Source organism: Arvicanthis niloticus, chromosome 14 (assembly GCF_011762505.2).
Source record: "Arvicanthis niloticus isolate mArvNil1 chromosome 14, mArvNil1.pat.X, whole genome shotgun sequence".
In the NCBI taxonomy this organism is placed as follows: domain Eukaryota; kingdom Metazoa; phylum Chordata; class Mammalia; order Rodentia; family Muridae; genus Arvicanthis; species Arvicanthis niloticus.
In genome coordinates, this window is record NC_047671.1 from 61,790,760 (window position 1) to 61,814,543 (window position 23,784).

At 44.5% G+C, this 23,784-nt stretch overlaps 1 protein-coding gene across 9 annotated transcripts in view; it reads right to left on the reverse strand.

Moving 5' to 3' along the window:
• Positions 1-23,784, reverse strand: part of Fhod3 (formin homology 2 domain containing 3) — a 400,629-nt gene that overhangs the window by 131,466 nt on the left and 245,379 nt on the right. For all 9 annotated transcript variants that reach the window (XM_034518100.2, XM_034518098.2, XM_076912886.1 and 6 more), the window contains exons 7-9: positions 13,846-13,957; positions 8,515-8,609; positions 1,333-1,476 (exon numbers count right to left, since the gene is read on the reverse strand). In XM_034518100.2, coding sequence (XP_034373991.1) covers positions 1,333-1,476; positions 8,515-8,609; positions 13,846-13,957 — 351 coding nt within the window. The remainder of the gene's footprint in view (positions 1-1,332; positions 1,477-8,514; positions 8,610-13,845; positions 13,958-23,784) is intronic.

Sequence of the window (23,784 nt, forward strand, 5' to 3'; positions counted from 1 at the left end):
TATCTCTCCTTACGGAAAGAACAATTTTAGAACCAAAAGCTAACACATATGATCTAACAAAAGATTTTTTTTATCTTGGCCATTTATATATTTGAAAAAAATCACATGTGACTATAAATTTTCAGTAAATTTAATTAAACATGGATCAAATCACCTTTCTAAAATGGAATTAAATTACACAAAACTAGGCCTATCCCAGAAAGCCTAAGACATGTGGCCACCAGACATTCTGCCCCAGTAGGAAGCACCCTAGAAGTCTATGCAAGATCTCTGCGGGCACTTGAGAAATTCAAAGTCTTTTTGAGGAAAGTATTGGCTCTGTGTGTAGATTCTTCTTGCTTTTCTTGCACATATTTAAAGTTGGCTGCGTAGGACAGCAAATGTTTTCTAAAAGTGCATTAACTTTCAGATAGGAATGAGGACCCAGACTCTGTCTGCTACCTAAAATATTTGGTTGTCACCCTGAGTTATAACTTGGGCATCAGAATAAACCATGCCCTTCCTGAGCCCCACCTCTGGCAGTACTATCATACACATGTGTGATGTTTTCAGGAGACAGTCATCCAAGCACTTAAGAAACTTTAGGCTGCTGTGCTGAGCCCTTGCTTTCAAAAGAGGCATGGAACATAGAATTTAGGGTTGCTCAAACTGACAGACAGACAGGATTGTCATGAGAACTTCTAGACAGAGGCATGGATACCAGAAACATTTGCTTTTGAACAGTGGGGGACTGGGAACAAGTAAGAGAAGCCCCTTGCCAACAAGGCCTCATGGAGATGACACTTCAGAGAGTTTGCCAGCCAGCGGGAGAATAAAGAAAAAGAAGGCTGAGGAAAGAGGAGAAGAAGGTAAAGGCTCCTCAAGTGACCCAGTTTCCACATCCAGGAAACAGGAAGGTGAGTGTAGTTGAACCACCAAAGGCAGCGACAGAGACTGGGGCCATGTGAAAGCCTACCATAGGCAGACCATGAGATGAGGAGTAGGCTAGCCCCACCACGGAGCAATCCTGAGAGCTTTGCTTCCATGGGAACAACATAGTACATGTTCTTTAGTACAGAACAGCTCTCAGCTTCTTCTGTGTCCAAGGTTCTTAAGCCACATATTGGGGTGTCCTGGAAGGCTTGTGGGGACAAGGCTGCTAGCCCTATTCTTAAGAGTTTCTGACTCAGGAGATCTGGGTAGGACCCAAACAAAAGCTTACATTTCTAGAAATTTCCCCCATGGTGTGAGAGCCCCTTTACCACACTTAAAACCCTGGTCTGGAGGATATATGATTCACCCTTTGACCTCTGTTGATGCTGTGAATGACTTAGAAATAGAACATTCTGTTACCTCATAGATATTAAACTGCTCCAGCAAGTCCAGGTCCGTTCCCTTCTTGTTCAAGTGCCTTTGGGACACAGCGGCGATACCCAGCTCCTCCAGGCAGTCTACTACATCATAGAAGGTGTCTTGATCTGGCAATCCTGCCAGTGTCTACAAGAGAAGAACCAGGAATGTCACAAGGCAATGAAGACATGTTAATGTGGTAGCTGGTGGCCTCAGTTAAAACCCACAATAGAACATGGCACAAGACAAATTCATTCAATGAGGAAATCTCCTGAGTGGGAGCAGCATGAACTCAGGACTCTTGCCCCTGAGGTACAGTGCTGTAGGAGCCCCTGCAATCTAGTGAGGGCTACATACTCCTGTGGGTGAGTTATTACACTCATGATTAGGATAGCTGGGGAAAAGCATATAGTCTTACATAGTGGGTAATTCCTTTAAAAGAGGGCATAGGTCCCCCCCTAAGCTCAGACTGGTTTGGAAGAAAGAGCAAGACACAAGAAATTGAAGTACTGTATAGAAAAGAATTTAGCAGACATCCACAAAAGGCTGCCAGAGTCCATCCTGGTCAGCAGCTTGATTGCAGCCTTGTGAGCCTCTGAGTAGACAATCCAGTAAGGACTTGTCTGGACTCCTACCCCTTGGGAACTCTGAGATGATAAATGTGCATTGCTCCAAGAAGCTAAGCTTGTGGGATCTGTCATATGCCAGTGGAAATTTAATATACTGCTAGATTTAAAATTCCTGTTAGAATCAATATAGTAGTGAGAATTTCAATTTAATGATTCTCTTCCATTAAAGTTCAGCAAAACCTCTCTTTAGTTCTTGAAACTTCGTGAAGCAAGAAATTTCAAAGCATCTACCAAGAGCCAAGAAGACAAGTTAACTGGGCTAGGATAACCAGACTTTGCTCTGTGTTCTACGTCTCCTAAAGGGAGGATGCTATCGCAGCCATGTCCTGCTCAGGACAGAAGGAGCCTTGGGAGTTACTGCTAGCTCCTCATGTTACATGTGAGGAGGATGGCGGCTCAGGAATGACCAGAAACTACTGAAGCCTGGAGTGAAGACCCACTCTGAGCCCCAGCTCAGTCTCCACACGCTCCTTCATTCCACAAAGGTTATTCCAGCCTGGACTGCCAGATATTGTTCTAAGTCCCTATTAATTCCACTGCCTTTGTATTTCTAAGAAGACCACTTATATTTCACATTTATTTTCAACATGTTAGCTCGCCATGTTGTCATGGACCCACCCTTGCATAGGGATCACCTCACAACCTCAGTCTCTCTGACAACTTGATTCAACAGTAAAAAAGAATGGTTTTGTTTATATGCTAAATAATGACCTTTAGCTTTTTATGCTGGTTGGGATCAGGAGACCCCAAAAGGACACCTCATAAGAGGTCATGACTTGGAAGCTACAAGAGGCAATCACACATTTGGACAGATGTGGCAGTATACCCTGTGCCTGCCATAGAGGCAGTCAACTGAGCTTTAGCTGAGAAGTATCAATAACTAAGACGCTGCCACCATTACACCAGCACCATACCCTCCCTACCCGGCATGCCCTCACAGACTTTATTACCACCACAATCTCACTCTTTGGGTTCTATAAAAGCTCTAACATTTAGTAAAGGTCAAAGAGGGGGTGGTGAAGCTGGGCAGGAGCATGGAGGATAACAGGGCACACTCAAAATGCCTACTGACTACTGAGGAGGCAACTGGAGGAAGGCAGGCTAGTTGGACTTAAAACCTTCTCCACAGAGGTGTGGGGCCGCCCTCAACTCAAAGACTCTCCAATCTCCTTGAATCCACTCTCTCCCTACACACTCTTCTTCCTTCTTTACTCACCCAGCTCCCATAACTAGAGTCAACAGTGAGTGTGTGTGTGTGTGTGTGTGTGTGTGTGTGTGTGTGTGTGTGTATGTGTCTGTCTGTGTGTGTGTGTCTACGTAGGCCTGGGAATTTTGGGTCCGATGCTTTCCTCAATGTCTTCCCACCTTAACCTTTGAGATAGGCTTGCTCACTGAGCTTGAGGCTCACTAACTCAGCTAGGCCAGCTGGCCAATGGGCTTCAGGGATCCACTTCTCTCACCATCAACAGCCTGGCTCTATGTGGATGGAAGGGAACCCACTCAAGTCCTCCTGCCCTCGTGGCAGGCACATTACTGATGGAGCCGTCTCCCCAGCCATACAGATTCTTTTTTTACATAAAAACCAAAGGGACTAAGGGAAAACTCTATAGCTAACTCCCCTGTTGCCCAGGGTCAGTTGTTACATAACTGAAGAGCCGGCTCTCTACAATAAACAGACGTGAAGGCCTTTGCCTAGTAAAAGACCCCAAACTGAAGTTGCCAGTAACCATTTTTAGTTCCACCATGAAAAGCTTCAGTTTGAGCTGAGCCTGTGGCCCTCCAGTATTCATGCAGGCTGCAGTAGGATTGTGGCATTTCCCCCTGTGCAGAAAGGTCCCATATTCCAGACACACGGTCACCTTTTCCAGACTGTTGCTCTAATATGCTCAGCTACCTCCACCTCATTCCCACCTGGGTGTCTCCCAGTTCCATCGACATGCTCATTGTTAGAACACCTACATCTGGCACAGACCATGGCACTGCCAGAAGGTCCCGTCGGCAAGAGTTTCCTAAGGCTGTAGACGCCCCACAGCTGCCTTACATCTGGCGTTCCTCACCTCTGTTTTCTTTCAGACTTTGTCTTGCCAGGATCCGTCACTAACAATTCTTTACTGGCATTCATTAGAGACCAAACTTGGTCTTCAAGAAAATTTGTTTCTCCTTAGGTTTTCAGAGATAACCTGAGGGTAAAACCATCATGTAGGATAAAACCAGTGTGATAAAGCTCGTGTTCCCAATGTCACCTGCCCTCAGTGTCACCTGTGGAAGTCAAGAGCCATTACCCTCAACTCCTTCCATGGACAAAGAGATAAGTTAGAGATCTCTAGTTTCCCTTAAAATATATATGAGTGACTATATGAGGTACATGTGCAGTGCAATCATATACACCCCCAAAAGGGGGGGGGGCGAGTTATTAACACACACAGTAACACACTTGAGTTACACAAGTTTTTCAGAGAGAAGGAAGCCAGCCCTGAAGGGTTACATCCTACAAGCTTCCATTTGACCCCGAAAAGACAGGATTGTAGCAGTATATAGAAGATCAGTGGCTGTTGAAGGATTTGGAGAAGGGGTGGTTATGTCTATAAAAGAATGTGCTACGTAGCTGAAGGGAAAGATCCATTTTAATGTTTAATGTTGGTTTAAGCAATAAAACCAAATGCTTAAAAACCAGTCATCTACTTAGCCTGAATCCCATGTGATTAACTATACCAAGGCCCCAATGAAGCAGTAGCTCTTCCCAGAGCTTCTTGGAGTCCTACCCTAACCCTCCCTATCCACCTCATCTCATTCTGAGGCGACCAGTACATGGATCCCATTCCAAGCAAGGGGCTCTACCCAGGAGAATTTCAATATGGCAGAGGAGGGTACAGGTTCATTTTAGCATCTTCTTTCCCTCAATTCTTTCCAAGACATGGGTAGGAATGTGGAAAGGTAGAGGGTTTGCTTGATGTCTCTGGGAAAAAACAAAAACAAAAACAAAACAAAAAAACCAAAACCAAAACAAAACACCCCCCCCCACACACACACACACACACTGGTCTCGAACCTGAGGCAGGCTAGGGTTTGCTGCCTTTGTTTTATCAAGGAAATATCAGTTTTTAAATTCCATGTTATTATGCCACAATTTATTTTGTTGAAATTGATTCTGGTTAGAACCAACCAACTTGCAATATAATTTCTCAGAGTTCGGAATATGCATTTCCTCTCCCACCCCCCAGACTTACATTAACATTTCAGTTTGCTACTCTGTTTGGTAGCTTGGTGCATCTGACTCATTGGGGCCATAAACGTGACTGTAATTCAATAAAGCAAAATGAACTCTGTGTGGCAGTGGTCTGCGGACTTTTCCAGGAACAGTCGTATCTGGAATGACCTCTCCCAGGACCTTCTTGTTTGTAAAGAAATGTCCTAGCTTGCTTTTCTGATGCTGAGATAAAACAATGACCAAAAGCAACTTAGGGGCTGAATGGCCCTATGTGGGGCCATTACACCTCCAGGTCAATCACTGGGGAAATCTGGGACAGGAACCCAGGCAGAAAATGAAGCAGAAACCACAAAGGAATCCTGTTTGCTAGGCTGTTCTCTGACTCATGTTCAGTGTTTTTTGGGTCCATAGCCTAGATCCAATTGGCTAGGGATGGTGTTGTTCACAGTGGGCTGGGCCCTCCATATCAATGACACATCAAGACTATTCCCTCACAGACATGATCACAGCCAATTTGATCGAGGAATGTTTCATTTGAGGTTTCCTATTCCCAGGTGACTCTTAGAGTGTGTCAAATTGATAGTAAAAACTAGTCTGGACAGACATGGATAAGGTATGTTAAGAGTTCCTGGGGGAGGGGGGGGGGAAGCTGTGTCAGCATGAACTGATGGGCTTATTAGAACTGTAGTGATCTGGAGGGGTTGAAATGTTACAAGTCTAGAGGCTGATTACCCTACCTTGGCTAGCTTTAGCTTCCCCAGGCATCCATTCTTTGCCTACTTCTGTCTCAGAACTAATAGACAGACTAATAGACAAAAGCTAATAGACAAAAATCTATTAACACACCCCTAACTTCCACCAACTCAAAAGCTAACAGTGTCTTCAGACAACATCTGAGAACTTTAGAAACCCTCCCCCCCACCTGACTGTAACCGTCTCTCTGATATGTAAGCACCTCTCTGATATTCCCATCAATATACTTTAAACTTGCCTTGATTGATGACTTTGTTTGAAAAACTATAAAATTTTATGAGGCTCTTTCCACCTTGGAACATGCAATGAGAATTCATCTAAATCTGTGTTTAGGCTAAACACGGTCACTCAAATTTGGCTCTAGAATAATCTCTTATTCCTTGTAAGGTGAGAACTGTCCTTTTGTAGAGAGCAGGATGGCCAGAGAAGGAGGAGCAAGAGAGGAGTCTCTGGTCTGTGCCACACCATGTCCAGCAGAGTGTGAGCTTTGCCAGTGGCTGGCCACAGAATACCACATGTTGCTGCTGCTGCTGCTGCTGCTGCTGCTGTAGTACTGAAAGTGGGCATAGTCTCTGCTGATGAGAAAGATAAAGTCGCAGCATACAACAATGAGCAAGATAGACTGCTCATATTTTGTTCTACAGAGCAATGTTATTGACTTGAAAAGGACAGCAGAGAGATAAGCTTCATCTTCAAAAACATGCTTCAAATCACATGGCAAGGTAAACTGATGTACCAGCTTAAAAATAAAGCAGGGTCCTATGATTATCCATCCAAAACATGACTGTTTCCTGTCATAACTAACAATTATCCTTGAACTTAGCAGCAAATACTTAATTTAAAAAGTAAATATCAGGGTTGGAGAGATGTCATACAGTTTAGAGCACTGCCTGCTCAACTAGAGCACCTGGGTTCAATTCTCAGTACCTACATGGCAGCTCACAGACGGCTGTGAATCCAGTGCCAGGAAACAACTTTTCTAGTCTCTGTGGGCATCAGGAATGCATATGCTGAACAGACAGACATACAGGCAGAAAAAACTTCCATAAAAGAAAAATAAATCTTAAAAGGAAAGAACAATGCAAAGAAAAACAACAAAACAAATGCAAGGGGGCTAGAGAGATTGTTCAGCCCTTGCTGATCTTCCAGAGGACCCAAGTTCAGTTCCCAGCACCCCCATCAGGTTGCTTACAACTGCTTATATCCAGCTGCAGGGATATGCTACCCCCTTCTGGACTTTGAGGGTACCTGCTCACAAATATATATATGTATGTATGTATGTGTATATATATATATATATATATATATATATATATATATATATATATATTCAAGAATAAAAGAATAAATAAATCTAGAGGAGGAAGAGGAGGAAGAAAAGGATGAGGAAGAGGGGGAGGAGAAGAAGGAGAAAGAGGAGGAGGAAGAGAAAGAAGAAGAGAAGGAGGAGAAGGAAGGGAGGAGGAAGAAGAGTGCAAATGTAATAAGCAGGTGTTATGGCTCACACCTGTCATCTTAACACTCAGGAAACAGAGGCAGGAGCATCACTGTGAGTTCAAGGACAGCCTGCTCTACACATTGAGTTCTAGCCAGGACTACATAGAGGAGACACTGTTTGGTCAACACAAATATGTCTTCACTTCATTAAGAGAAGCAAGTCTCCAGTTATATTCCAGCAAAGGATTCTGGAACCTTCCAAGGCCTTTCTCCCCATCATTGTAGTTTCTCCTGTAGACTCACAGTCAACAGTCTAAAGACAATCCTTAGGGTAGGTGACAATGATGTTGGGATGTAGAGTGTGACAATCTAAATAAAGGGACATTAGGACCAAGACAGCCTGTTCAAGCTCACCATGGACTTCTGAGGACAACATCAAGAGACTGCAACTGTCCTACAAGATGATGACCAGAGAGGGATATGATAGAATGAACAAGAGCACAGATGTGAGGTCCTGACAACATACAAAAGATGGGATCTGTCTCCAGGGTCTGCACCTCTGCCCAGGGCTCAGAACTCAACAAGCAAGAAACCTTGTGTCTTTCTGACTTGTGAACCATTTCTTCCAAGTCAAGGTGCTAATTCTAAAGGGGGAAGGTCATTATGGTGAGCCTTGGTATGGAATGTCTTCCTCTTATTCCTGCCATTGCCTTCCGGCCACCAAGCTCGTGAGAAACAATTTACATCTCCACAGCTGCTGTAACTAGCTACCCAAGAGCTAGGTGTCTTAACAAGTCAGAACCTTACGATCTGAAATTAAGGTGTCAGTGGGGCTTGTCTATACCAGCTTCACAGAGTGATCCTTCATTGGCTAGCTGGTTGTTAGCCAGCTTTGGTCCTTGCTGGCCCACATATGCCCTATCTTAACCTCTACCTCTGTTTTCACATGGCTGTTTCCCTGGCTTTGTTCACACTGTCTTCCCCTGACCCCTCTTTTCCTCTTATTATAGCATCAGTCATATCTGATTAAAGTTTGTCCTGATGACTGAGTTACATTAGCAAAGACCAGCTTCACATGTACTGGAGTTTAAGGCTTCAACCCCTATTTTTTTTTTTTTTTGACGGTGAGGGCACAATCTAGAACACACATTAACCAACCTTGTTCACTAGAGTCATTGCATAAACCAGTAGCTCCGTGTCCACTCCATCTTTTTCCTCCAAGATTTCCATGATGTTGGACCAGGGTTTGACACCTACGAGTAAAGCAAAGATCATTAGGGACAGTAATTCAATGACGCACATTATTCCAATCACACTAAAACTTCACCAGGGATTCCTGCCCTGGGATGGAGACTGTCTTTTAGTCACTGCATGTGTAAGTGTGGACACACCTATAAGCTCATGCCATCCTCCAATCCTCCAATCAATGTACTATCCTGTCTCATGTTCATTATTAGTACCTATAACCATTTACTTTACATTAGTTATATAATTTTAAATTCTGTTCATGTACACATTTTTGGGGGGAGGCAGACTTTCACTGACTGGGAAAAGCTTTCATAAGTACTTGCTGAAAGTTCACCAGAACACACTGAACAAGGTGTGGAGACTTTATTTACTCTATTGGTTCCAAGCAATAACAGCGGCACAGCTTTCTAGTAAACATCTAGGGCAAAAGAATTCTGTCTCTACTCCATCAGGGTACAGATATTGTCTGGGCATCAGCCAGGTACAGAGACTGGTAGATAACTACCCTCAGTGGGTTTAGAATCTAATTACGTAGCTAGATGAAAGCTCAAATACAGACACCAGCAGAGAGCCAGCATCTTAGAAGTAGTAGGAATATTTATAGCTAAGGCTATAATGACAGCAAGGGAGATGCAGTGGGGATGGCTGTGAAAAACTTGGGACAAAAGGTTCCTCTCCAAGTGAGCCCAGCTACGGAAGGTTCATGAGCTGGTGGTCTCTCCAGCCTCTAAAAGAGAGATAGTAAACATTTCACATTCAAGACCACCAAGTCAAGTGGAAGGTCACAAAGGAGGAAACAATCTTTGTCACAATTCCATGCCTGAGATAAATATTAGGAGTGATGGAAGCCCTGGTTTACCCTTGGGCTGGTGGGCTGGAATTCGAACCTTTCTCTGTGTGATTCCTCTATAAATTATCTCAAAATGATATTACTTGTTTTTTTTTTTTTTTTTTTTGCTTGATAAAGTAAATTCGAAAAGAGCCTAAATGCAGCAGTTTCCAAAGGTTGGTCCTTGGCTGGGTTGTGACAGAGCTGATCTTGGCCTTGAGATAAACATTTCCCAAAGGCAGGGTCGGTATCACTCCTGTTCATCTCCGCACTTGGGTATATAGCACTTGGGATAAAGCACAGGGTCAGTAAAATGCCTGAGAAGAGTAATGATTTCTGAGAGAGCATTTAGGATGTGAAGACGGAACAGTTTTACAAGAGTGAGAGGGAAGATGCACTGTTGAGAAAGAAAGAGGTCAGAAGGACTGGAGAGTAGGCTTCTTATAAGACATGACACAGAGATTAATCTCACACACAGATATGACATCTCTCCCAGTGAGTGACCCTGGTCTCATCCTTTAGCTGATTTATCCAGCCAGTTAGAACCAGTGATCTCCCACCTGCCTTTTTAAACTCTGAACACACAGACATGCTCTCCTTCCTACTACCTACTGAACTGTCTCCTGATATTTATCATCAAACTCCTTTGCAGTAAGCACCAGGGTATCGTTCTTCAAGCAACCAACAAAGACAGCTAGCTAACCTTGGTCTCACGGTCCCAAGGAGTTCAGGAAGTACCTGCTTGTGTTTCTAATGGGGCACCAATCTCAAGGACTATAGAGTTCCTAACAGATAGCTAAAGAAAGAACCATGCCAGGGAGAATTCACTGAAGCATTGTGTCTGGAAGAAAACGCTGAAGCCAATAGCTTCTAATTTTTCTGGTGTTTCTGGTCTCAGAACTACTTCCTCATTGTTTACTTTGAATCCAACATGACTTTTAAGGCCTAGGGAAGGCAAATCCAACCAACAGAGTCAGGTAGCCCAGAGAGAAGGAAAGAACCTCACTCTTATACACATGTGCACACACACACACACACACACAACACAACACACACACCACACACACACACAACACACACACAATACACACATACCACACACACCACACACACTGTTTTATACTAGCCCCCAAAGTAAAAGTATAGCAGACTAGACCAAATGAGGCATTTAAAATGTTCACATATTCATATATATTAATTACTACCTACAATGCACTTTTTGTTAGTATGTTTTGCAGTATTGAGGATTGGACTCAGGGCCTCAGCATAGCAGCCAGGCACTCTGCCACTGAGCTACACTACTGAGTCCTGATGAAGGACTTTGCTTTCTTTCTAGGCTCTCTAAGTAGCCAACTCTAGGCTCATGTTACAGAATGAGCCCTTCTTGTGAACTTATAGGTGGCTGTGCATGCTTTATAAACATAAAGCCACTAAGGGAACCTGTTCTTGAACTGCTTTAGTTGATAATAATTTTTTGAGGGTCTTTAATTTATTTTGTTAGTTTTATTTGCTGAATCCTCAATTCTGAGATTTTCCTATTTAAAAAAAAAAAAATAGAGAGACAACTGTCCCCAATTTCTCATGCCTGTCATTCCTGCCAAGAAATGAGTCTGAAGCTTCCCTGTGGAGCAGAATTTATGGGTTCTCTGCACATGTGCCCATGTGGACACGCTCAGCTCCCCTTCAGTCATCCCTGGCACATAGGCTGTGCTCCAGCCCAGTTGAGAGGAAGCTGGAGACTGCTCTAAAACCTGCTGCTGGAAACACCTGGAATTCATGTTGCTCTCTGCAGAACTCCATGACACATTTGTATGTTTAATTCCATCACAGAATCCTAGGACAACTTTACTAGCAGTAAACCAAATGACGTTATATGTGTGCATTACAGAAATCACAGCCAAGACCACACATGTCCATGGAGGGGCATGCTATTGAGCCACACATGATTTCTCTGAGCTTTTCACTAGTGATATGCCTTTGTTTGCAGCTCTTCGTGTTTAGTGGCTGGCAGATGATGGCCCTTGCCAAAAGTTGAAGAAATTTTATAGGCAAGATTTACCAAGCTGAGAAAACAATCTATGGGATTTTTTTTTTTTTTTACTAATTGAGAAAAGATGGCCATCATTTTGTCTTGTTGGACAGACTCAGGATAGCAGAGGCCTCAGGCTGGGACTGTGGAATGAAGCTTGGATGTGGGAAACAAAGCCCTAAGTTCATCTGAGGGTTAGTCCCACTCCACAACACACCCTGGATGCAGTAGACTCCAGAGATAAATGCTAGAAGGCCCTACTGAGCAAGGCCAAAGGAAAACCTCAAAGCCATGAGAAGGATATCCCTGTATCATAGTCACACAGCAAGCGCCCTTGAGTTGCCCAACATTTAAGAGAGGCTAACAAAAGCCCACTTATTGTCCTAAAGTAACTCCAGAGCTAGTGACATCACATCTAGCAAGGATAAGTCAAGGGAATCACCATGTTCTCAAATACCCACCATTTGCTTCAGCTTCTAACAACCTGGTTCTGAGGAAGTCAAACATAGTTTCTTAGCCACTGGTTGTCCTTATTCAGGACTGTTAGTTGGCTTTATAATCTGTTCATAGTTCCTATCTGGTAGCAGATGGCAACCACAGTAGAGTGAAAGTGGGTGTGGTCTGGGACCCATCTTCCAGACTCCAGCCTCTGACCCTGCCTCAGGCTCTGCCATCTTTATGTACTCCTTCAGAGAGACCAGGAGTTGCTTCCAGGCTGGACTGACCATGCCAGGCCTGGCATCTGCCTGTGCATTCAGAGCAAAAGTGTAGGTGCCCAGTTCATAGTCCTGGGTGGCTTTTGTTAACTCAGGTTTCCTTCAAAGAAACCAGGAAGCTACTGTTTTTCACATTCTGAATGGGCATCAGAAAGGAATCTTGAGCAATGTTGGGCCAGACATAACCAGTTGGAATGAAGAGTGCAACCTAGAGCTCTCTTTGTCCTAAGAGCCACACGTAGGTTGGTTTGTCCATAAGTGCACACGACCTGGGGAGGAATATACCAATGTGTTGTGTATCAACTGCCTGTTGATATCAACTGCCTGTTGATTTAGGATCATCTGTAGACCAGGTTTTCTGACTGAAAAAAAAAAATGCTATTCAAATTTTTCTTACTTGAGTATTTGTTGGTAGGGTAATGAAGGCAACCAGGTCCTCTTAGGGAGGAAAATGAGCAAGAGATGAAACAGGCACCCAGCATGTCAGCTAAAGGCTTCACTCATGCCACTACAGACCACAGCATGGTCCACACTAATACAGCTACAGCCTCCACTTTCTTCTCTTTTTTCTTCTCAAGACATGCTCTTTCTAGGTAGCTGTGATGGTTTGTATATGGTCGGCCCAGGGAGTGGCACTATCAGAAGATGTGGCCATGTTGAAGTAGGTGTGGACTTGTTGGAGTAGGTGTGCTACTGTGGGGTATGGTCTTTAAGACTCTCATCCTAGTTGCCTGGAAGCAAGTATTCTGCCAGGCTGCTGCCATGTTCCCACCTTAATGATAATGGACTGAATCTCTGAACCTGTAAACCAACCCCAATGAAATGTTGTCCTTAGAAGAGTTGCCTTGGTCATGGTGTCTGTTCACAGAAGTAACACCCTAAGACAGCCTAGACTAACTTCAAACTTATGGTGCTCCTGCTTCAGTCTCCTCAGTGCTGAGATTATATGTGGTGTAGGCCACTCCACTCTTTTCTACCTGTGTGTAGCATGCCTATCTGCTCAGGACAGCTGAGCACTGAAACAGTAAGATGGGAGACAGAGACACGCCTACGAGTGGGGTATACTCAAGTCAACAGATGACAACATAGCAGAGAGAAAGGTTGTTTAGGAGCTCTGTGAACTCGTGAGATAGGAAAAGATGTTGCAGAGCAAGAGGGAGATGGCAGGTGGTTCCTTACTCAGAAGGGATGTTTTCATGCTGTAGGCACTAGGGACATGCTGATAGGGTTAGATGGAATGACCAAGAATTGTCCTTCAGAGTGGTGGGTTATAGCAGGTCAGGAAATGCTGAGACCCCTGAGTTAGCCACTGCATGGGCAGAGGGAAGGAGGGCAGCATGTTCAAGGAGTATCTAGGATCAGTGTGACACAGGGAAAAGAAGAGAAGATGGGATATGAGATGCCTTGAATTGGATGGAGAGAATAGGTGCTCTGGGTGGTTTCAGTGGCAGAGGCAAAAGACAATAGTCTGACATGTCCTGGCTAAATCCACATGTGCATTTTCTTCATTGTCATGTCCTATGCCAGCCATAATCTCTATAGCTACAACTCTAGATTCTTCACGGAGATGTATCCACACAGGATGCTTCCAATAACTCACTAGAAGATGGGAAGCTTCCCTGTCTAAGACAATGGGATCTTGGTGCCCCAGAGCAGAAACTTCTCACCTCTTTTGGTGTCAACAGCAGAAACAGCCTGAATGAGAAGTGGTGCATTGGACTCAGAATACTCCACGAAGACCAGCAGAAGCTTCAGAGCTGTCTTCACCACCAGGCGGAACTGGAGAAAAGACAAAACATCACCCAGAAGCATAGGCAGCCCCGCCCACTTGAATGCATTATCCCCATCACGCACAGCCAGCACCCAATGATCCAGCAAACCTGGAGCTCCTCTCAGGGATCACCAGATTGCATCACTAGTTCCTCATTTACCCTTTATTAGATACCTCAGCAGACAGGGATTAGCGCTCCTCAGCTGTGAAGAGCAAGCACACTGTGCATGATCACGCCACTAGTGATCAGTGGAAACAGAAATTCAAACCCAAGGCATTTGACCCCAGAATTCATATTCAGCTTGCAACAATGTAAGACAGTACATGCTGAGCTGGGGACTTCATTTAATCCCAATGACAACAGTCACAGTTTTTTATTTTTCCAGTGAGGAAGCAGGCACAACATGTCAAATGACTTGTTCTAGGCCACAAGTGCTAGCAAGCTTGGATAAGCAAGAACCCAAGCCAACTCCCCAGTACTTAAAACCAGGCATAGCAGGCTGCCTGGGGCCTTGGAACTCACAGATCCTGGACTCACAGCTCAGCATTTGTGAGGAGCTCAAAATTTGCCAGCTCAGAATCTTTCTTTCCCACAGTAGAACTCACCCTCAGAGAAGCCATGAGCAACTCACTCAATGGACGCTAGCATGCCTTCCTAACTTCAGCTCCTTCAGTCCTGAGGGGTGTTGGGTCAGTTTCCCCACCTCCCTGGTGATGCCACAATCTCTTCCTCAAAACCTCCCTGCCCTTTATTCTATTTACTTCCAAGAATCTCTTCCTCAAGAAACACACACACACACACACACACACACACACACATATCCCTCACATGCCTACTTCCTGGAGTCTGTTCAAATGATGTACCTCAGAAGACCAAGCCAAATATCACTTCTCAAACCCATAGGTATTCTTCTAAGTAGAAAGGGACTCAATTGCATATTTTTCTCCAAGGCCAAGAACTACCTTTGAAGCACAGTGGACTTAGAGGTGTCTGCTAGCTGGGCTGATCTATCAGTCAATGTCAGGTTAAACAATGTGCCATTTCTCCCACCATAAGCCCTCATATTGTCAAAAACCAGCTTCTGCTTCTTTATTTGCTCCGCATCAAGAGGGTGACCCAGGGACTCTGTGAGGCATGTGCCCACACTCAGTGTCTGGGGAGTAGACAGGACAGAGAAGGTGAGAAGACCCAGGCAGGAAACTGCACTGTACAGCTCACAGGAGTGACAGTCAATCTTCCTCATCATCTTGATTTATTTGGTTCAGACTCATCTAGGAGACCAAGGGAAAGTTCTGGGTGTGTCTGTGAGGGGGTTTCAGAGAGAATTAACATTTGGGGAAAGAACCCACCTTGAATATGAATAACACCATCCCATGGGCTGGAGGACTGGATGGAAGAAAAGAGGGAGATAGAAGAAAGCAAACTGAGTGTTAGCATGCCCTCTCTACTTCCTGGTCCATGGGGGTGTAAGGAGACTATTTGTAGCTTCAGCTCTGGTCAGCACAGACCAAAGTGGTTCTACCTGCCATACTTTGGATTGTATTATCTTAAGCCAGGAGTCAAAACCAATCCTCCTTACCCCCAACTACACCTGTTGGGTATTTACTTTGTCGTAGCAAAAAGAAAGAACCAGATCAAGAGGGGGCATTTTAAAACACCACTGGCTCCAAGTCCTTTCTGCAAGGCCATTCCATGCCTTTGCCTCAAGCTCTTTCTTTGATGCCACCCTTTACCTAGGTAATTAGCTGTCTTGTCCTGGGTCCCACTCTTTACCGAGAAAAAACTCTCCCAAGACTTACTGCAGCTCATGGCTCCACTTCCCAACGACTCCCTGTGATCATTAACCCAGATGTCAATTTCTCAGGATCTCAAAATCTCTAGTGAACGAAACTTCCCAGCACATCTGTGAGGGATTTTCCAGACTGGGTCACTTCCCTGCCATGATGAACAATATCTTAAAAAGTGTGAGCCAAAAGAAACCCTTCTTCCCCAAGTTCATTTTTAGTTTGTTCCACCAACTAAACAAGTCACTATTGCATTCTCCAACACAGCATGATAGGAACTTGATTTTCTATCCACTATTCAACTCAGCTATCCAGGTCCATGGTGGTCTGTGTGCTATCAAATATAATGGTCACTTTATGAATTTCACTCAACCCTCAATAGCACATGACAGCCAATTGCTCTCTCTCAGAACAGGGCAGCTAGTCTCCTACCTGAGTGGCGACTCCTTTGCTTGCTCCTTTCAGGGTACTCAGTAAGGCTTTATGAAGACCTAAAACCTTCTGCCTGGCCATTCTTTCTTTCTCTTTCCACACACCCTCTAGGCAAGTTTATCCTATCCTTGGGTTTTAAAATTCATCTAAGATTGACTGTTAAATGTGCACTTTTTTCCAGGTCCTGACTTGACTCCTGGGTTAGGCTATCTTACAGCCTTGGCATCTCTCGGATGCTACCCCTTAGGTATTCCAAATGCCACTAGCAACCAGGGCTGTTCCTGACACAGCCCCAACACTGTGACAGCCACACTCAGGGCAGTTAGTGGAGTCACCTTTACTGGTCTCACACTGCTCTAGAATTCATGTGAGGTAGAGCTTTCCTCAAGACATACCCATGTCCCTCTCCATCCAGGGCCATCATGATAGCACCCTGACATGCACTCTGTAGCTTACTGCCAACTTGAAAACTTCTCTCCAGCCCGTTCACTGCCTGAGACCAGCACTACAGGCCTGGATTTCCCTTTCATAAGCCTGAGTAATGCCACTTGTGAAAAACAGCTTCATAAGAAGGAGCCCTTGTCAATGACCATACCACAGAGCCTCTTTGCATCCTGCTTATGACTGAGCTAGCTTCAGAGGCACCTCCCCTAGCCTTGGGATGTTTGAGCCCATGAATGAGTGGCAGGCATTTATACAGATCCACACCATCCTCCCCACAATCCAGTACCAGGAGTCACCTCTAGATTCTTTTTAGCAACACTGAGTGCAAATGATAAAGGACCAGCTGTTTTATGGCCTCATTTGGGAAACAATGACAAGGAACAGCACCTGCTGCTTAGCAGCAACACCATTTAAAGCAGAGTCTTTTAGTAGTGACTTGTGGATTTTTCTACAAGGCTCCTACAGACATAGAGACTGGACACACATTTGGCGACTGTGCCTAGGAACACAAGCTACTCCTACACAATTCCTGTGACACAGGAGAAGCCACTGAGCCCAGTTGTACATGTGAAGGTGGCATATCTTCACTGAGCTTCTCCTTTCAGCCCATTAGGGTGGCATGAGACAGGTCAGAGCCTCAAACCATGCTAAGCCAGGCAGAAGCCCTGTTCCATTTTAGAGTTCCTAACTCCTAATTCTAGTCTACTGGCCAGTCCCACTATCTCCCCTTCCTTCTTGTCTAGGAAGAGGTTAAATTCCACAGCATTTTCTCAACAAGTACAAGGTTTTGCAGGGGGTGGCAGTCTAGAAGAATGAACCGTGTTTTGTATGTTTAAAGCTGGAGAAATGCCTCCAAGTAAATACAAACCCAGCAAGTCCAGGCTTGGTGGCTTCCTCTGGAGATAGAATATCATTATGTGGTTCCTGGGAACGAACCTGGCAGCTGCCCAGGGTGTGCTCCCACAGGGCTGGTTCTAGGGGCCTTCTTTGTCAGCCCCATAGAATCCTTCTGAGCCTCTGTCCTTGACTTTTATGGTCCCTGGCAGCCAGGATCCCTAAGAAATGCCCCCTCCTGATGGGAGATTCCTCTTTCCTAGTGAAGTAAGTCTTCCTTTTGCATGCTGTCCTGTTCTGTGCTGGAAAGCCTCTGTTTGGAGTTCTTTGGGCACCATACTTTTATTTATTTATTTTTTTTAATTCCTAAACATAGTTTCTATGTTTAGAAGCTCTGTGACTTTAGCTTCCACTGAGGTTATGTTTGTTGCTTTCGGAAGCTTTACCATGCCAATGAATAGCAAGCACATTAGATAATTAAAGTGCTTTGGAGGCGAGAGCACTGGAACCTTAATTTGGGGTAAATTCCTGATTCTAATTGAAAGCATGTCACAACTCATCCTCAGATGCATCCAGGGCTCCTACTCAGAAATTCCACATTCGCAGTACTGTGAAGACCTAAAAGTGGGGAGGGGACACTACTTCTACGTAACTCCATAGTAGCCTTCACTTATCTAATAGTTACTCTCTCTCTCTGAGTGAAGCAGCCTACACAGGGGCCACATGCCCCATCCTCCAAGTCCAGCACACTGCCTTTTCCACAGCTCTTGAAATCCCATTCTTGCTCCTGGGAGGCTAGTTCAGTGTTTTCATAGCATGCATGGGGTGTTTGGTTTGGTTCCCAAATTCACAAAACCCAATCTCATTTTAGACATATTTGCATAGGAACTGCAGTTAAGAGTCCTAGCATACTGGGACCAGGCAAACAAAAGGGGCAGGCTTAAATGGGTATAGGAAGGAGCATCCCAAACAGGGAGGGCCGAGAGCAAGCTGCAAGGATGTCAGAGCACACAGCACTGCATAGTCAGACTCTGATGGCTTCTCAGACACATCATACCCACAAAGTATCCTTCCAACCTCAAATGTCTGATTTTTCAGCTCAGACTGTAGCCCCTAACTGTAGCTCCTATCCTAACACAAAAAGTTTCACTACAATGCATCAAGCACCTGGCAACCTGTCTACCCTGTGAGAAGAATTGGGAAGTTCTCATGAAGCATGTGACACCATGGGATGGTTAGTTCAGCAGTCATGAAGCAGACAGGCAGGTGATATAGTAGCATGGACTGAGCTTCAGTGGCTCAAAATCAAATGGGCCGAGGAGGGCCACTCAGCTGCAGGAGGACTTGCCTGCCCGAGGCAAGACCCTTAGAGAAGGAACTATAAACCTGGATGGGTGGACTGGCTCACCATGTTTGAGTCCCTGCCAATCCACAAGACTTTGCTTTCACTTTTAACAGTATCGAGAGCCCCTTTGGGTGCCTAGCACCCTCTGAGGGTATAACACAGGTCTGGTCACGCTTCAAGGACATGTCCCACTGTCTTCTAAGAGAGGATGCATACCAGTCCGCCCCACACAGAGAGCAGCACCCACAAGAAGAGCAATGGTGTTATCAGAGGTCAGTTCTATCACTGTGATGACAGTCTGGGAAGCTCAGAGCTGGGCTCAGCTAGCCCAGCCCCCTCTAGTCTGCAGTGGAACAGCAGAGCTGTGGAAAGGCTGGGAGGCCCCTGTCCACATCAATACCACCACTGGACAAAGCACCCAGGCTCCAGGCCTTTGGGCTTTGTTACCTATATTTTATTTACATCTTAAGTATTCTAGTTGAACTCTGTCCACTATAACAAAGAAAATTATAAAGACCTTTGTTGCTTCTTTGTAAATACCATCTTATGCACCCTGGGCTGACCTCAAATTCCCTTTAGAGGTAAGGACCAGTGTTGAACTCTCCTGCTCCCACCTGCTGGGATTATAGGTGCACATCACCTCAGTTGGACTCTTTTATAATTTTTTTTTAAAAAAATTAAACTATAATTTAATATGTTTCTCTCTTTTTCCTTTTCTTCCCTCCAACAACTTCGTATGACCCCCACTTTGCTCTTTCTTAAATTCATGGCCTCTTTTACATTAATTGCAACATAGTTGTATGTGAATGAGTGTGTGCATGTGAATGTGTGTGTGTGCATGTACGTTGTGTTGCATTCCTAACACACACACACACCCTTCCCAATCCATATAATGTTACTTGAATGAAGATGATTTCAGGGCTGACCACTCGATATTGGATTACCAGTTGGGGGTTCTTCCCTGGGGAAGACTATTCTGCCTGATTTCAACATTCTCTAGTAGCTTGCAGTTCTTGGTGAAGGGTTGAGGGCCCTTGAGATCTGCCTTTCAATATTAGCATGCCTTTTAGTGTCCAGGTCTTGTTTAGGCAACCATGTACCAGAGGAATAGGGAGTTTGCTATCAGATTTTGTCTCCTAAAAAAATGCCAGAGAAGCTACACCCATAAAATTACATTCAGTTTTATGTGGTGCTGGGGCTCGAACTTAGAGCTTTACAGGCACTACAGGTACTAGGCAAGCACTCTATCAACTGAGCTACAATTCCCAGCCCTAGAAAATAATGTTAATATTGTTTGTATTATTCTAAAACATATATGCAAGCAGGACTCTGTGATAGTTCCTTTGCATGAAAAGCTTGCAGAGGCCGGGAACCAGCAGTCACCGTACTTCATGAACATTTAGTGCATTTCTAGTGTGGTTGGATGGAGCTCTATTCCAGTGCACTCAATAGTTTGCACTCTGTGTTCCTAGTCAGCATAAAATAGACTCTGAAGGGCCTTTGTGAAAGCCACCATGCCATTAAATAACCAAGGACGGAACCTCCACACCCCACACATACGCTGGACTCCAATGTTGGTTTCAGAGAAGACTGAGAGGGGTTATCACCCGGTTGGTATCACCATTGTGCTTTACTGGGCTTTGATTTTTCCTAGTGAGCTTGCAGGGGGTGTCTAGGTTTTAGATAGAGTGCAGCTACCAGAAGCCTGAAAGGAAAACAGGGCAGTTTCTTAAGACGTTTAAACTAGAGCTTCACGTGCATTTCACTGGACTTAAGGAAACAAAAACGATGCCATGAACAGGTAAAACACGCTGCTCAGTAACAGCAAATCCAAGTATCCCAAAAGCTGTCAAACGTCCAGCTTAAAACTCTTAAAAACTCAACAATCATAAAGAGAAAATAATTTCTCAACCTTAGGACTTAAGTTACAGAAAGGATTAGGAGAACACACATGATTTTGCTTCATTTCCCACTAAAGTAGCGTAGGTACGTGCTATAAAAATGAATGTTCATCCTTTAGACTAGATTAGACACTGTAAGACAGACTGATCTCTACAGCTTTACCATATTGTTTACACATTTACCTATCCTTTAGAACAGACTAGGTATCTGAAAAAATCAAACCAGATATGATGGCTTATGCTTGTGATATCACCACTAGAGGCTGAGGCAGCAGGATCTCTGCTAAGTTTGAGGCCAGCCTGGGCTACAAGATCAGTTCCAGATCAACCTAGTTTATAGAGTGAGGCCTTGTCTCCTATTCCATGAAAAATTCCAGCCCTTTATTTATTCATCTTCAAGACTCCTTATTTAACATTTTGTTAGAATGCCACACACTCAAGTTGAGACTTTTGAAGCAAGCTGTGCAAATTAAGGCCTAAGGGCCTCCATAATTATTAAATGGCTCAACAAGAAACTCAGGCTCCAAAATCTTTCCCTTCTCGACCTCTAATAGACTGTCTGCAACATGATATGGGTAATTGTCAGAAATAAATCACAGGCCCGAACATAGTACCTCAAGCACAGAACTCTGGGCACTGGCCCCCAGCAATTCATATGGAATAAAATGATCAGGGCTGGCACATGAGCCAGGACAGGAAGTCACCTGCACCAAGTCGCTGTGCTACACACAGCCTTAGCGATTGACAGTGCCTGCTTCTGACAGTGCAGTCTGCAGAAAGGAAGCCAACTCTGTGAACAGTGAAACGCAGGGGGTGGGGGTGGGGAACTGGGGAAGGCCTGAAGGACTAATCAGTGAATAAGAAATTTTGTGCAGTATAAAACAGAGGAAGCTGTCCAGAGATGATGAAGATAAAAACAAACCAAAGAGTTACAAATCTTTATGATTAATTTAGGTGTTTACCTGGAGCTCTATTTGTGCAAGCAGCAGAAAGTACCCACTTTGCTAAATTTTCCAGAAGATAGTCAACATCATTGTGAAGAGACATTTAAAGGCCTGAGAGATGGCTCAGCTAACCAACATGATGACCTGGGTTTGACCCCTGGGACCCACATGATGGAAGGAAAAAACTGACATGTGTAAGTTGTCCTCTGACCTGCACACATGAACATACATGTGGTACAAACATGTCCACACACTTACACACATTCACGCAAAATAAATAAAATGTGAAAAAATGAAAAGGGTCAATTAATAAAAAAAAATAACAATAAGTTGCTCCTTTACAGATGAAAAATGAATTCCAAAGCCTGGCAGGAACACGCCAGTCAAGGGGCATCTTGTTACTGCTTGCAGAACGAAATACTGTTTGAAGGAAGTCAACAACCTTGGATGCTTTTACAGGAAGCAGCATGCCCAGTTTAGGGTTCAAAACCCCACATTCTAGGAGGCTAAAACAACTTGTTGCCTGGCCAATTTCTATATGAGACCAAAGGAAATGGATCAACCTGATTCTTGTTTTTAGCCAGGAAAGAGCCCCATCTTTCCTACTGGGTCAAAATATAAGCTTTGTGGAAATAGGATAGATAATATTTCCCAAGGAAAAGAACTTTTCTTCTACAAATAAGTAGTCCTGGACGACTGCGAGCAGACAGCAGGTAAGCCTGGCACAGTGAGCATGCTGTTGGGAGAGCTTGGTTGCCAGAAGTCTCCATGAAGTGAGTGCACATGCCAGGTAGAGACAAAGACCCAGGGGAAGGGAACTAACAGCATTGACAAAGGGAACTCCAGCCTGCAGGGATCCTCCTGCTATGGCTCCCAGAATTCTCTGTCCCTGCAGACCCTCTACCATCCTAGAAGATGGAAACAGTATTTTCATTGGGGAAAAGGGTATGCTAGCTACTTTAATTTCTGCATTCTTTCAAATGTGTTCCCAGCGGTGACTCTTTTTCTAGCTGCTGGGCCATAGCTGTGTTCTCTAGCTACAGGAGCAGAAGCATCAAGGGTCCATTCCTGCTTTTACTCCTTGCTTTTATAGGAAAAATACATTTACAAATGGTGAAGCAGCAAGATTAGTGTATACTGAAGCTTTTTGAGAGTGGAGGGAACCCAAATAACACTCCCTGAAGCCACAGAATGGACTAAAGGAGAGATACTTCTCCTAGTGGGGCCCCTGCTGGCTGTCCCTCTAAGGCCTGGCCTTATCCTCAGGTCTCACTCTGATATCTTCCAAAACCAAGGGCTTGTGAAATCAAACATGTAATGGTGCTGGGAGAGGCTCAGATGGTTAAGTACTTGCTATGCAGGCATAAGGACCTGAGCTCAATCCCAAAATGAAATAAAAGGTGTGGGTGTGTGGCTTGCTTGTAATCCTAGTGTTAAAAAGGCAACTGTCCCCCAACCCCCCGACAGTTAGTCTAGCCTCCTTGGTGAGAGACCTTGTCTAAAAAACACAAAGTGAACAATGTCTAAGGTATGATATCAGAGGTTGACCTCTGACCTCCAAACAGCACACAATACAAATACAGATGCAGATGCTGGCAGCCAACCACTGGACTGGGCATGGGGACCCCAATGGAGGAGTTAGAGAAAGGACTGAAGGAGCTGAAGTGGTTTTTTATAGCTCCAGCGGCATATCTAGCAAAGGATGGCCTCATCTGGCATCAATAGTAGGAGAGGCCCTTGGTCTTGGAAGGCTTGATCCCGTAGTGTAGGGTAATGCCAGGGCGGTAAAGTGGGAGTGGGTGGTGGAGCACCCTCATAGAATCAGGGGGATGGGAGATGGGATAGGGGTTTTGTGGAAGGGAAACTGGGAAAGGGGGATGACATTTGAAATGTAAATAAATAAAATATCCAATTAAAAAAGGAAAGTGCTAAAGTATATACATACACTGGACTTAGTATTCTGAGTGTGCACAGGCAGAGGAGCCAGTGCTGCGCTCCACAGGGACACTGACTCTATAGCCACAGTGTCATCCTGCCAATAGCACACGAATGCACTGGGGTAACACAGGGAACTTTAGAAATCCTACCTACTTAATGGGATGTTGATAAATACAAAGTTCAAATGCAACATTACCCACTAAATAGGTTTT